General features: G+C 42.4%; 1 protein-coding gene across 3 annotated transcripts; it reads right to left on the reverse strand.

Moving 5' to 3' along the window:
• Nucleotides 1-1655: 1655 nt before the first annotated feature.
• LOC124018028 (disintegrin and metalloproteinase domain-containing protein 8-like) lies at nucleotides 1656-14149 on the reverse strand. 3 transcript variants are annotated; one of them, XM_046333279.1, is made up of 23 exons: nucleotides 14022-14149; nucleotides 13607-13713; nucleotides 13394-13467; nucleotides 13230-13308; nucleotides 13048-13124; nucleotides 12427-12625; nucleotides 12187-12252; nucleotides 11404-11466; nucleotides 10996-11165; nucleotides 10541-10765; nucleotides 8315-8492; nucleotides 7230-7319; nucleotides 6495-6690; nucleotides 6105-6207; nucleotides 5752-5917; nucleotides 5571-5651; nucleotides 5393-5477; nucleotides 5141-5261; nucleotides 4843-5017; nucleotides 2702-2749; nucleotides 2534-2577; nucleotides 2332-2403; nucleotides 1656-2171 (listed from the first exon to the last, which is right to left on the reverse strand). In XM_046333279.1, exons 1-23 carry the CDS (start codon nucleotides 14065-14067, stop codon nucleotides 2138-2140), a joined length of 2499 nt encoding a protein of 832 aa, XP_046189235.1. In that variant the 5' UTR covers nucleotides 14068-14149; the 3' UTR covers nucleotides 1656-2137. The 3 variants fall into 3 exon arrangements, with proteins under 3 accessions (XP_046189235.1, XP_046189234.1, XP_046189236.1); XM_046333278.1 differs by having other exon boundaries at nucleotides 1656-2174; XM_046333280.1 differs by having other exon boundaries at nucleotides 1656-2174; nucleotides 13607-13735; nucleotides 14022-14138.
• Nucleotides 14150-15355: the final 1206 nt, after the last annotated feature.

Here is a 15355-nt window from a genome sequence, read left to right on the forward strand (position 1 = left end):
GAGTTGCACCCCTTCTGAAAAAACCTACACTCGATCCCTCCGATGTCAACAACTACAGACCAGTATCCCTTCTTTCTTTTCTCTCCAAAACTCTTGAACGTGCCGTCCTTGGTCAGCTCTCCCGCTATCTCTCTCAGAATGACCTTCTTGATCCAAATCAGTCAGGTTTCAAGACTAGTCATTCAACTGAGACTGCTCTTCTCTGTATCACGGAGGCGCTCCGCACCGCTAAAGCTAACTCTCTCTCCTCTGCTCTCATCCTTCTAGACCTATCGGCTGCCTTCGATACTGTGAACCATCAGATCCTCCTCTCCACCCTCTCCGAGTTGGGCATCTCCGGCGTGGCCCACGCTTGATTGCGTCCTACCTGACAGGTCGCTCCTACCAGGTGGCGTGGCGAGAATCTGTCTCCTCACCATGCGCTCACCACTGGTGTCCCCCAGGGCTCTGTTCTAGGCCCTCTCCTATTCTCGCTATACACCAAGTCACTTGGCTCTGTCATAACCTCACATGGTCTCTCCTATCATTGCTATGCAGACGACACACAATTAATCTTCTCCTTTCCCCTTCTGATGACCAGGTGGCGAATCGCATCTCTGCATGTCTGGCAGACATATCAGTGTGGATGACGGATCACCACCTCAAGCTGAACTTCGGCAAGACGGAGCTGCTCTTCCTCCCTGGGAAGGACTGCCCGTTCCATGATCTCGCCATCACGGTTGACAACTCCATTGTGTCCTCCTCCCAGAGCGCTAAGAACCTTGGCGTGATCCTGGACAACACCCTGTCGTTCTCAACTAACATCAAGGCGGTGGCCCGTTCCTGTAGGTTCATGCTCTACAACATCCGCAGAGTACGACCCTGCCTCACACAGGAAGCGGCGCAGGTCCTAATCCAGGCACTTGTCATCTCCCGTCTGGATTACTGCAACTCGCTGTTGGCTGGGCTCCTGCCTGTGCCATTAAACCCCTACAACTCATCCAGAACGCCGCAGCCCGTCTAGTGTTCAACCTTCCCAAGTTCTCTCACGTCACCCCGCTCCTCCGCTCTCTCCACTGGCTTCCAGTTGAAGCTCGCATCCGCTACAAGACCATGGTGCTTGCCTACGGAGCTGTGAGGGGAACGGCACCTCAGTACCTCCAGGCTCTGATCAGGCCCTACACCCAAACAAGGGCACTGCGTTCATCCACCTCTGGCCTGCTCGCCTCCCTACCACTGAGGAAGTACAGTTCCCGCTCAGCCCAGTCAAAACTGTTCGCTGCTCTGGCTCCCCAATGGTGGAACAAACTCCCTCACGACGCCAGGACAGCGGAGTCAATCACCACCTTCCGGAGACACCTGAAACCCCACCTCTTTAAGGAATACCTAGGATAGGATAAAGTAATCCTTCTCACCCCCCCCCCCCCCCCCGTTAAAATATGTAGATGCACTATTGTAAAGTGGCTGTTCCACTGGATGTCATAAGGTGAATGCACCAATTTGTAAGTCGCTCTGGATAAGAGCGTCTGCTAAATGACTTAAATGTAATGTAAATATCCCACTTTGTAACAACAACATATGGGGAAAGTCAAAGAGGTGTGAATACTTTCTGAAGGCACTGTACCTCTCACATGTACCATTCATTTGTAATATCTTGAAAAAAGAACTAACATCAATGCCATACTTATTTTTTTAAAGGCACACTGGCTTGAGATCATGAAACAGTAAATTAACATTCATAAGTACAAGAAATCCAAAGTAGAATTAGGCTCTCCCCCTTGTAAAAAGTGCAAACAGAGGCAACCTATAAAAACAAGTGAAAATGCTAGGTTCATGTCAAAGGAAATGGTCTACTGTAAACATGTTTTTTTTACATACAATAATTGAAGAAAAAAAAACACTGCATGAGAAATGCACCAGCAATCTGTTCCAGCATTTTCCAAACCACTTTTCCACAGTGGTTGAGAAGCACATTCTGAGACATCACTATGTTGATGTTGAGTTTTCAAAGACATTCTTCACAGTTGATATTAGGCTCGGTCATTCAGGACCTCCTAGAGTCTGAAACAAGAACTGGGCTCATCAAAGGTCTGTCTTCCTATGAGTCAACATACTGCTACATGCAGTAGTCATCATTGACGTGGCATGGGGGGAGGCTTCAATGCAATCTTGTGGCTTGCTCCTCCTGAGGTCTGCTGAACACACAGGGATCAGTTAGACGGCCATCTTGAAACATGCCCTGCAATTCTGGTTTCATAAGGAATTACCAACAAAGTAGTTTTTTTATTTTACTTTCATGCTATGTCATGATTTCAGGAGACAAAATACATGACGTGTTAAATGAACACTTACTTGTGGGTATTTAATGGGTACCATTGGTGCAGTGGCCTTGACTGGTGGCACTGGGACAACATGCTTGATTTTCTAACAGAACAATATACACCAATTGATAATGAGTTCATGATAAGACCGTGTAGAGACCATGTAGTTAATTGTTATACAGTTGTTATTAAATGTCAACATGTTATTAACTGTAATGGCTGAAATGACTTACCGGTGTCGAGTCGGCAAAGGCTTTGATGGAGGTACGGGTTTAGTCTGATAAAAAAATAGAATAAAGAAAATGTTTGTACAAGTTTGGTACGTCAGTATACAGTACGTTTCTAAGATTCCTGAGTTAAGTAACATGATATGTTTCAGTATTTCAATTGACATAGCTCACCGGTTCAATGCAAGATTGTGGCAGCACTGCCGGCAAGCTCTTTGGTGGCTGGAAGACAAAATATTGTTCTCCGCAAGGTCAGCATTTATTTTCCTTTCCAAATATCCTTAGTCTACTCAAAACATAGCCTGCCTAAAGTAAAGTGGGTATCTCTATGAGTTCAGCAGCTGTTTAAATTCTTGTTGATATTATTATATTTTACATAGGAACAACATACAGTTGAAGTTTACATAGACCTTAGCCAAATACATTTAAACTCAGTTTTTCACAATTCCTGACATTTAATCCTAGTAAAAATTCCCTGTTTTAGGTAAGTTAGGATCACCACTTTATTATAAGAATGTGCAATGTCAGAATAATAGTAGATAGGATTTATTTGAGCTTTTCTTTCTTTCATCAAATCAAATTTAATCAAATGTATTTATATAGCCCTTCGTACATCAGCTGATATCTCAAAGTGCTGTACAGAAACCCAGCCTAAAACCCCAAACAGCAAGCAATGCAGGTGTAGAAGCACGGTGGTTAGGAAAAACTCCCTAGAAAGGCCAAAACCTAGGAAGAAACCTAGAGAGGAACCAGGCTATGTGGGGTGGCCAGTCCTCTTCTGGCTGGGTCAGAAGTTTACATACACTCAATTGGTATTTGATAGCATTAAATTGTTTAACTTGGGTCAGAAATTTTGGGTAGCCTTCCACAAGCTTCCCACAATAATTTGGGTGAATTTCGGCCCATTCCTCCTGACAGACATGGTGTAACTGAGTCAGTTTTGTAGGCCTCCTTCCTCACACACGCTGTTTCAGTTCTACCCACCAATTTTCCATGGGATTAAGGTCAGGGCTTTGTGATTGCCACTCCAATACCTCGATTTTGTTGTCCTTAAGCCATTTTGCCACAACTTTGGAAGTATGCTTGGGGTCATTGTCCATTTGGAAGACCCATTTGCGACCAAGCTTTAACTTCCTGATGTCTTGAGATGTTGCTTCAATATATCCAAATCATTTTCCTCCCTCATGATGCCATCTATTTTGTGAAGTGCACCAGTCCCTCCTTCAGCAAAGCACCCCCACAACCTGATGCTGCCACCCCCGTGCTTCACAGTTGGGATGGTGTTCTTCAGTGTGCAAGCCTCCCCCTTTTTCCTCTAAAGATAATGATGGTCATTATGGCCAAACAGTTCTATTTTTGTTTCATCAGATCAGAGGGCATTTCTCCAAAAAGTACAATCTTTGTTCCCATATGCAGTTACAAACCGTAGTCTGGCTTTTTTATGGCGGTTTTGGAGCAGTGGCTTCATCCTTGCTGAGCGGCCTTTCAGGTTATGTTGATATAGGACTCGTTTTACTGTGGATATAGATACTTTTGTACCTGTTTACTCCAGCATCTTCACAAGGTCCTTTGCTGTTGTTCTGGGATTGATTTGCACTTTTCGCACCAAAGTAAGTTCATCTCTAGGAGACAGAACGCGTCTCCTTCCTGAGCGATATGACGGCTGCGTGGTCCCATGGTGTTTATACTTCCGTACTATTGTTTGTACAGATGAACGTGGTACATTCAGGCATTTGGAAATTGCTCCCAAGGATGAACCCGACTTGTGGAATTCTACAATTTGTTTTCTGAGGTCTTGGCTGATTTCTTTTGATTTTCCCATGATGTCAAGAAAAGAGGCATTGAGTTTGAAGGTAGGCCTTGAAATACATCCACAGGTACACCTCCAATTGACTCAAATGATGTCAATTAGCCTATCAGAAGCTTCTAAAGCAATTACACAATTTTCTGGAATTTTACAAGCTGTTTAAAGGCACAGTCAATTTAGTGTAAGTAAATTAAACTGGAATTGTGATACAGTGAATTATAAGTGAAATAATCTGTCTGTAAACAATTGTTGGAACAATTACTTTGTGTCATGCAAAGTAGATGTCCTAACCGACTTGCCAAAACTATAGTTCGTTAACAAGAAATTTGTGGAGTGGTTGAAAAATGAGTTTTAATGACTCCAACCTAAGTGTATGTAAACTTCCGAACTTCAACTGCATATGTATGTTATGTGTAACATGATACTACAGATGACTCCACATAAGGCCTTTATCAATCTGCCTGGACTAGTGGTAATGTTGAGATAATGTTGTGGTAATGTAGCTCACCTGTGGAGGGGGCCTGGAAGGGACCACAGTGACAAACAGAGGGATGCAGGCTTGTGTTGCAGATGACTCCATGAAGGTGGGTTGGCTGATTTGGGGGGGCTTGCTAAGGGGATTACCCTTCCCACTCTGCTCCTGGAACATTGGGTTCAACTGGCCCGGAGTAGAGTGGACTTTCCTTCAAATACAGATCAATACATAACACATCAATATGTTGATTGTGTACCAAATCATTTGAAATGACAACTGAAGAGGCATTCACCAAAAAATAAAAAATTATACGTTGGCGGAAAAAACTCACCTTTTGGAAATGTAGTTCTCTCTTTTGTCCTTCTTGCAGCACATCAGTCCTGCAACCAGGAAAGTGAGCAGCAACAAGACAGCTATTGCTGCAGAGACACCAGCTACCACCCCAAATTGGTCTGCAAAACCAAAACATTATTAATCATTAAAAGATGTCAATTTTTTTCAACTGTTCAGGTTTACCTTCACAAAATGTAACACATGATACATAAACCACAATGCATGTCACTACAGAGTGAATGAGGCATACCTTGAGGCAAGTCTGAATACTTGACGTCACAGTAGGGTGGAGCCCAACCTGGGTTACAGTGGCACTGTCCCTTGTTGTTGCACACCTAACAAAAGAGAGCCATGATTGTGATGACAATGTTCAAACAATTCTAGCGGAAGTTTACTAACAACTCAAAATCAACAATCAATGCACTCACCCCATTGTTGTGGCATTTTGATGAACAGTCCTCCGTTTTACCATAGACTTTGACATCTTGGCATTTGTGATCATAGCAAACCTATGGAAACAAAGATGAATTGTTCACTTCATTTGTACACTCATATGAATTCCAATAAGGCCCTCTCAAGGGATGATTTGGAATTCAGAAACCGTCTTACCTCATTCATTCCACATTTGGTTCCTGTTGGGACCATGTCGAGGGCTCTTATCTTATCCTGGTCCACTGCTATGTTGCATGTTCCCCTCATTGTATAGGAGGCCTTCTGCCCAGTGATGGGATACTCATCCCCTCCCGAGCAAAATAGCGTTCCACATTTTATATTCCTAGGAGAAGAAAATAATATGACAATGTCTTTCTTAACAACACAAACTTACGGAAGTCTTGTAATAGCTGTTTTCTATTCTAATTGCCTTGGGAGGAACATTGTGTGATCATATTGTGAAGTGAAATGTCAGGAAATGGAAATGTCAAAACACAGGAAGTCAATGTGACAGATCGGAGTGGACTTACTGTGGTGTGCAACACACAAAGCCGTATTTGGTCCTTCCGCAGTGGGCACCTTCAATGCCACCCAGGTTTAGATTAAAGCAGGAATCCGTGCCTACTTGTGCCACTAGAAGATAAGAGAGATGAGAGTTATGATTCTTGGTTCCACAGGATATGACTGGAATCCTTACTGCAGATTATCATCATTGCACAAATCACAATATGACTTGCACTAACTGAATGAGATTATATCTAGGCCTATTTTGTTTTTGGAAGGGTTCTGCTTTGTGTTAATGAAATAACATCATACGGTTATGGATGGTTGCGCTATGTCGTAACTAGTGTAGTGTAAATGAATAGATAATTGATAAGAAACATCATTGGCTATGTACTTAAAACAGTAAAGACAAGTACCTGGTCCCCATAGTCTCTTGCAGTGTTGCTGAAGTGTTGGGCATTGCCCATTGTAGCAGTACCCCTGACTATAGTTGCAAGGTTTCCCGTTCATTTTAAAGGTATCTTCTGGGCAATGCTCTGAAGTTCCAGTGCAATACTCTGCCAGGTCACAATCACTGGAAGCTGCTCTACACAAACTGGTTGCCTGTTTAAGCTGAAGGTTGAATGGAGAACAAATAGTTCAGTGGTTGAGTAAGTAACTTCCTAACAGATTAATAACTAATACAGCTAACATAAATGTCTGCTAAAAATCGGACACTACTACTACTACTACAGCAAAGTGTATGATTCTTGGTTAGATGCCAAGTCTGGTGGTTCATACAGTACAGATTTTATTTGATGACTGACTAGGCCCGCTTCTTTACAGTCCCCTGACTGTCATATTGGAAGGAGGAAGGATATGGACAGTACAGTACAGGGGAACACATTATTGCTAGTATCCCAACCCTGGTTTCTCAATCCACCCATCTCTTCTTTATGGAGCCGAACCCTACTTCTCTTATGGCTATGTTCTTTTTTTGTTGCTGGTTGTAGTTGCTAGTTGTAGTTGGTTGGGTGTGTCTGTCTGAGTCGTGGTGAGCAGAGGGAGATCAGAGATGGACATTACCAGCTGGTCTGAGTCATTTAATCATACGTTTAATAAAGCACCCAGATTTGAATATGGTTTTACATAAAGATCAAAAATGCACTTACTTGGCAGTTTTCGCAGCATGTTCCATGATCACAGTTGGATCCCTCAGTGAGGCGACAGGTTGTGGGGTCACAGCAGGGATTCTTACACTCCTGGGAGGGACAAAAGACACACCAGTCCGAGACAAAAGACAAAATAACTATTTCATCTTACCACTGTCAAATGAATTATTTATAAAAGTCAGTCACCCAAAAAACGTCATTTACGGTGCAAAGCATTCATGCATGTGTATATTTTGTCTCCCTTTCATATGCGTTTGAAAATGTTTGTCATCCTTATAACAAAGCCAAACCTTTGATTGAGTCAGAGGAATAGTGTAAGACAATATAATCAATGGCAGTGTACATACAGTACCAGTATCCTCTAGTAGTGGTTTCTTTGAAGCAATTGGACCATGAAGGCCTGATTCACGCAGTCTCCTCTGAACAGTTTATGTTGAGATGTGTATGTTACTTGAACTCTGTGAAGCATTTATTTGGGCTGCAATCTGAGGTGGAGTTAACTCTAATGAACTTATCCTCTGCAGCAGAAGTAACTATGGGTCTTCCTTTCCTGTGGCGGTCCTCATGAGAGCCAGTTTCATCATAGAGCTTGATGGTTTTTGCAACTGCACTTGAAGAGTTCTTGACATTTTCTGGATTGATTGACCATCATGTCTTAAAGTAATGATGGACTGTCGTTTATCTTTGCTTATTTGACTTGGTCTTTTACTAAATAGGGCTATCTTTTGTATACCACCCCTACCTTGTCACAAAACAACTGATTGTCTCAAACGCATTACGAAGGAAAGAAATTCTACAAATTAACTTTTAACAAGACACACTTGTTAATTGAAATGCATTCATGAAGCTGGTTGAGAGAATGCCAAGAGTGTGCAAAGCTGTGTTCAAGGCGAAGGGTGGCTACTTTGAAGAATCTCAAATATAAAATATATTTATATTTGTTAAACACTTTTTTGGTTACTACATGATTGCATGTGTTTTTTCATAGTTTTGATGTCTTGACTATTATTCTACAATGTAGAAAATAGTACAAATAAAGAAAAACCCTGCAATGAGTAGGTGTGTCTAAGGTGTGCCTGACTAACCTCCACAGTTCCACAGTCACACTCCTCTCCAGGGTCCAGGAAGGCATTGCCACAGGCAGGCCCCACATACAGCTTGTCAGAGCCGGGTGTGTCCTGCAGACAGCTGGGATTGGCTCTCTCCAGGAAGTCACTCAGCTGCTCCTGACTGCAGCCACTGAACAGCTCTGGGTACACTGACCTGAAGGTGTGGGAATGATAGCTCGCTTTAGAATGACTAACATAATAACATAGGAAATGATGGCTCACTTTAGAATGACTAACATAATAACATAGGAAATGACTCAGTGTGTCAATGTGTCGCGGACCAGGATGTCTTGCTCCCAGTCAGACTAAATAACTTTTTTGCTCCCTTTGAGGACAATACAGTGCCACTGACACGGCCCGCTACCAAAACCTGCGGGCTCTCCTTCACTGCAGCCGACTTGAGTAAAACATTTAAACGTGTTAACCCTCGCAAGGCTGCAGGACCAGACTACATCCCCAGCCGCGTCCTCAGAGCATGCGCAGACCAGCTGGCTGGTGTGTTTACGGACATATTTAATCAATCCTTATCCCAGTCTGCTGTTCCCACATGCTTCAAGAGGGCCACCATTGTTCCTGTTCCCAAGAAAGCTAAGGTAACTGAGCTAAACGACTACCGCCCCGTAGCACTCAGTTCCGTCATCATGAAGTGCTTTGAGAGACTAGTTAAGGACCATATCACCTCCACCCTACCTGACACCCTTGACCCACTCCAATTTGCTTACCGCCCCAATAGGTCCACAGGCGACGCAATCGCAACCACATTGCACACTGCCCTAACCCATCTGGACAAGAGGAATACCTATGTGAGAATGCTGTTCATTGACTACAGCTCAGCAGTTAACACCATAGTACCCTCCAAGCTCGTCATCAAGCTCGAGACCCTGGGTCTCGACCCCGCTCTGTGCAACTGGGTACTGGACTTCCTTATGGCCACCCCCAGGTGGTGAGGGTAGGTAACAACATCTCCACCCCGCTGATCCTCAACACTGGGGCCCCACAAGGGTGCGTTCTGAGCCCTCTCCTGTACTCCCTGTTCACCCACGACTGCGTCACCATGCACGCCTCCAACTCAATCATCAAGTTTGCGGACGACACTACAGTGGTAGGCTTGATTACCAACAACGACGAGTCGGCCTACAGGGAGGAGGTGAGGGCCCTCGGAGTGTGGTGTCAGGAAAATAACCTCACACTCAACGTCAACAAAACAAAGGAGATGATTGTGGACTTCAGGAAATAGCAGAGGGAGCACCCCCCTATCCACATCGACGGGACAGTAGTGGAGAGGGTAGTAAGTTTTAAGTTCCTCGGCGTACACATCAAGGACAAACTGAATTGGTCCACCCACACAGACAGCGTTGTGAAGAAGGCACAGCAGTGCCTCTTCAACCTCAGGAGGCTGAAGAAATTTGGCTTGTCACCAAAAGCACTCACAAACTTCTACAGATGCACAATCGAGAGCATCCTGTCGGGCTGTATCACCGCCTGTACGGCAACTGCTCCGCCCACAACCTTAAGGCTCTCCAGAGGGTAGTGAGGTTTGCACAACGCATCACCGGGGGCAAACTACCTGCCCTCCAAGACACCTACACCACCCGATTGTCACAGGAAGACCATAAAGATCATCAAGGATAACAACCACCCGAGCCACTGCCTGTTCACCCCGCTATCATCCAGAAGGCGAGGTCAGTACAGGTGCATCAAAGCAGGGACCGAGAGACTGAAAAACAGCTTCTATCTCAAGGCCATCAGAGTGTTAAACAGCCACCTTTAACATTGAGTGGCTGCTGCCAACATACAGACTCAACTCCAGCCTCTTTAATAATGGAAATTGATGGAAATTGATGTAAAAATGTATCACGAGCCACTTTAAACAATGCCACTTAATATAATGTTTACATACCCTACATTACTCATCTCATATGTATATACTGTACTCTATACCATCTACTGCATCTTCCCTATGCCCTTCTGTACCATCACACATTCATATATCTTTATGTACATATTCTTTATCCCTTTACACTTGAGTGTATAAGGTAGTAGATGTGGAATTGTTAGGTTAGATTACTCGTTGGTTATTACTGCATTGTCGGAACTAGAAGCACAAGCATTTCGCTACACTCGCATTAACATCTGCGAACCATGTGTATGTGATTTGATTTTGTGAGTAATTGTGTAATGTATGAGTGTTTTTGTCTTTACCTGAGCCGATCTGCCATGACACAGTTGTCGTTGTACAGCGATGTCCCACAGGTGCAGCCTGAAGTATCATGGGACATGCCCAGGTTGTGGCCCATCTCATGAGCGATGGTCGAGGCAATGCCAATTGGGTTTCTATTGTGGTCCTGGTTGACTGCACCTGAACTTCCAGTGCACATGGCAAGTTTATTTGCCAGTCCGACAGTATCGCCCAAGAAATCTTTACCACTGTTAAAAACAACAAAATGTTGGGGAAAAGCTTTAGAATTTGTCCATCGTTCTAAAAAATGAGACATTTGTCCATCGTTCTAATTTTATGCATTAAAAACAACATTTGATATTTACATTTTTTACAGTACATAATATCAAACAATAATGTCATGGGAAAATTGTGATGAATCAATGCAATCCAGTTCCTTTCATCAACACAAAAAATTAAGATAAGGCTAATTACTCACGTGACAAACTGGGCATTGTCATGCTTTACCCTCTTTAGAAGGTCGTCTTGACGCCACTGGAGAAACCTATCCAGGGTGTTCTCAGGACTGGCTGTGACGTCAATGTGATCCCTGATAGTCCACATCTCCAACCCCACCAGCATAACCCGGATGTTCAATGGCCGATACAACTAGGAAGCAGAGACGGCGATCTTTTCAATAACTCCTTCATGAATATAAGTTACACGTACTAGAGCTAGGTGGGAAAACTCCTGGCCCTAAACTCGGATTATAAACAGTAAGCAATTCAATAAAGTGCCTATAACTAGAGCCTGGAGCTGGTCAGGTAAATCTCCTGGCCCTAACTATGCTTCTGCAGCCATTCACATACAAACATACAAAACAACACACAAGTCCTTGAAAAGGTACCTTATCAACATGATTGGCAATTTCCAGCATCCGAGTTTTGGTTTCGCTTCCAAATATTTTGTACTGAAAAATATTTAAAAAATATATAAATGCAACATGCAACCATTTTACTGAGTTATACTTACATATAAGGAAATCAGACAATTGAAATCAATTCAGTAGTCTATGGTTTTCACATGACTGGGCAGCGGCACAGACATGGGTGGGGGCCTGGGAGGGCACAGGCCCACCCACTTGGGAGCCAAGCCCACCCACAAAAGGGCTTTATTACGGACAGAAATACTCCTCAGTTTCATCAGTTGTCCTGGTGACTGGTTTCAGACGATCCTGCAGGTGAAGAAGCTGGATGTGGAGGTCATGGGCTGACGTGGTTACACATGGTCTGCTGTTGTGAGGCCGGTCGGATGTACTGCCAAATTCTCTAAAACAACGTTGGAGCGGTTTATGGTAGAGAAATTAACCTTTAAATTCTCTGGCATCAGTTCTGGTGGACATTCCTGCAGTCAGCGTGCCAACTGCACACTCCCTCGAAACTTGAGACATCTGTGGTATTGTGTTGTGTGACAAAACTACCCATTTGAGTGGCCTTGTATTATCCCCAGCACAAAACGCACCGGTGTAATGATCGTGCTGTTTAAATCAGCTTCTTGATATGCCATGTGGATGGATTATCTTGGCAAAGGAGAAATGCTCACTAACAGGGATGTAAATCACTTTGTGCACAAAATTTGAGGGCAAATGGAACATTTCAAACTATAAGATCTATGTTGATACATAATATACCTCTGTGTAGTCAGCCACCAGATACATCTCCACAAATCTTTGAGGTCCAGTGATGGGTTTACTTTTCTAAAATAAAAAAATGGAGATAAGAAAACACTGGACTCACTTTACAAGATGAATACTGGACTCACTTTACAAGATGAATACAACTAGTAGAAAACATGAACCCTGAACACTATCTTTGGATGTGTATTGTTGCAACTAAGTAACAAAAGGAAGCAGTAGTAAGTAACTGCATACCCAGCCTTTGGACTTGAAGAGGCCCGAGAGTCTGGGAGCCGGGCCCTGGTCGTGGTCATAGACCGTGCTGTCGTTGGAGTGACCACAGCTGGCCTTGTTGGTTCTGAGGTGCTCCTGCCTGTACAGAGCATGCTCCCCATCGGCAGAGTCTCCTAAAGGCTCAATCAAGTAGACCTTCTGCTCAGCCCTCACAAAGCCACTGGAAAGACACATCAGTGAGCGGTTTACTGAGTGTGGAATTGCAAGGCACGGAAAATCGGTTTCTCCCCAATTAAAATAGCATTGTTACTCCAATTATATGATATAGTATGAATAATCAACATCAAAGGCAGTAAGCTATTCAGTATAGCAACTCTAATCGCTGTCTTGTAGGTGAAATGCCAGCAGAGGCTACATCATAAAAGACAGGTACATTTCTAAATGTCTAAGACCGCTTTCAAAAATAATTTCAACCACAAATGTCTCAGTGATTTGAATTACACATATATGTGGAAATATAGCAATGTTGAATTTCTCAAACGAGAAGTTGGATTTTCTGAGAAATCTATTCATTGCCAACTAGTTCAGAAAGTTCAGAAACTGCCAATAGAAAACAGGAAATATGCAGAAATACTCACTTACCTAATGCCAGAACAGATTCCAACACTAACAGATGAATCTTCAATGCCTTGAATATGACCATGATAATAGCAGTGGTCCTAAAGGAAGTTTAAATTAGTAAAAGTATTGGTTTAGAGCTTCTCTTGAATGAAACAAAACAAAGTGACACAAATCTGGGCTATTATATTTAATGGCTCCGATACCTCATAATTTGGAAATGTTGTCACCCGCTTTCCACCTTCGGAATAGTTTGTTTCAGTGTAATGCCTCCCAATAAGTTGCCTATGAAAAGAACAATTAAAATAACTGCTACTAAACTTGCTACCAAGACACATCTAGTAATTAGTGGATGGTTAAAATAATGTACCTATTTTTGTCAAGATGAATTGTGTGGTTCTCTCCAGAAATGGTTAAGACATATTGTAGCCCATCAGGATAAACCTATAGGTAAGATGTTGTTAGCTGTCGACAATGAAACGCTGTTCTCCTCTTTATTGGGGATTTGAAATACTGTATTTCCCTAATTTACAGGAATCACTGTTATATAGTTATAGAGAAAGGATAACGGAATGTAAAGCACCTGGTTTGAGAAAATGTTTCTTTTGACCCGACCAGTCAGTCTCTGAGGTCGGACGACATCGTAGCGCTCCACGTGATCTAATGTCCGTGCGCCCTTGACCAGTACAACTAAAAGAACAGACATCCAGACCTATTATAACGTTTATCTATTTCTTATAGTAATTGCTACTCATTTAAAGTCTAGACATTGATCATACGACGAGCATCAAACGAGTTCTAAACATTGCAATGTTATATATGTCAAATTGCATTATTATCCTAACAGATGTGCTAATTAGGTCCTTATAAATACAGTACTGTACAGCAAAATACACCTTTTTGTATTTCATTCAATTGTTCATAATTAGCCCATTATTTTATATTAAAAAAACTTCAGATAGTACATATTAAACCATAATTATATATGTTAAACTTACCACAATAGATTATGCATAACAGGAATATATATAGAGTGTATCGCATGGCTGGAGCGTAATATCCCTGAGTTTCTCAAGTGTGCTGTTTTGCACGGATACTGAACACAGACATTAAGCAGCTCTCTAAGGTACCAGTCCCGCCTCTCCGTTATGTAGCCTACGTTATCAGCAAAGGGCAGCCGTTGCGTGTAGCAATCATGACATCACATTTTACCAGAAAACCGGTCCCGATTATTAATACTGTTTACTGTTACCTAGGAATGTTTGAATTCTGTAAACAAAGATCACAAAGAAAATGCTTGGGGACATTTCATATTTTTTTATTGAACAATAAAACACGAAAACAATTTTCACAAGGTAAAAAACAAGTTACCCATATAGAGGTCCAGGTTTTCTTTAATTTCTTCTGTGAGAAATTCATACATTTCATGATTATTTATTCCTATGCCCATAAAGGGGAAAACACCTTATAGCCAGCCGCATAGTCAAATCTATGGTGATAGTTTCTTGAATAAAACACTAAACAGCTTTATGTTTGACAGCTTCATGTTTGATGTGGAGAGGAATGTCGTCTTTGAAGTTGGTTTTTGATATGGGCATGAGTAGGAGAAATAAATACTTATAGAGTGGGTGACCTTCATGAACACTCACATAAAACAGTGCTATGCAGCAGCCTTCTGACTTATCTCTATAGCCATCCTCTCAAGGCGCTCTGTGTAGAACCCGTTGAAATCCAACCTATGGAATCAAGTTCAAATCAGTTTTTACTAGGATTGTAACTATAGCTAAGCCTATCCATTTAAGCAACTAACTAGGATCTATAGACCAGGGGTTCCCAACTCTGGTCCTGTGCCCTTTTTCCCCAAAGCATCTTAAAGGGAAATAAAAATAAAGAAAATCACTTCATATTCGTCATCTCCAGCACCATCCCAATATCAACATATGTGAAAATGTGTTTTTCCAATGGCATCATCCAATTATTAGACAAAGAGTAGGCAATGCCTACAAATAATTGGTTAGAATCACACGATGCACACCGATGAGGTCAAGCTTAAATTATTGTTAATATAACTGCACTGTCCAATTTACAGTAGCTATTACTGCGGAAAAATGCCATGCTATTGTTTGAGGAGAGCTCCAAACAACAAAACACTTTTTTTCACCGCAATAGGTTTGATAAATTCACCTCTGAAGGTGAAATGTATATACATACATTCTGAAAACTTGCTCTGATTTATCATCCAAAAGGGTCCCAGAGATGACATTAAGTGACGTTTTGTTAGATAAAATCATTTTTCATATCCTAAAAAGGTCCATTGAGCATTCACGATTGA

Source organism: Oncorhynchus gorbuscha, unplaced genomic scaffold, assembly GCF_021184085.1.
Source record: "Oncorhynchus gorbuscha isolate QuinsamMale2020 ecotype Even-year unplaced genomic scaffold, OgorEven_v1.0 Un_scaffold_375:::fragment_4:::debris, whole genome shotgun sequence".
Taxonomy (NCBI): Eukaryota; Metazoa; Chordata; class Actinopteri; order Salmoniformes; family Salmonidae; genus Oncorhynchus; species Oncorhynchus gorbuscha.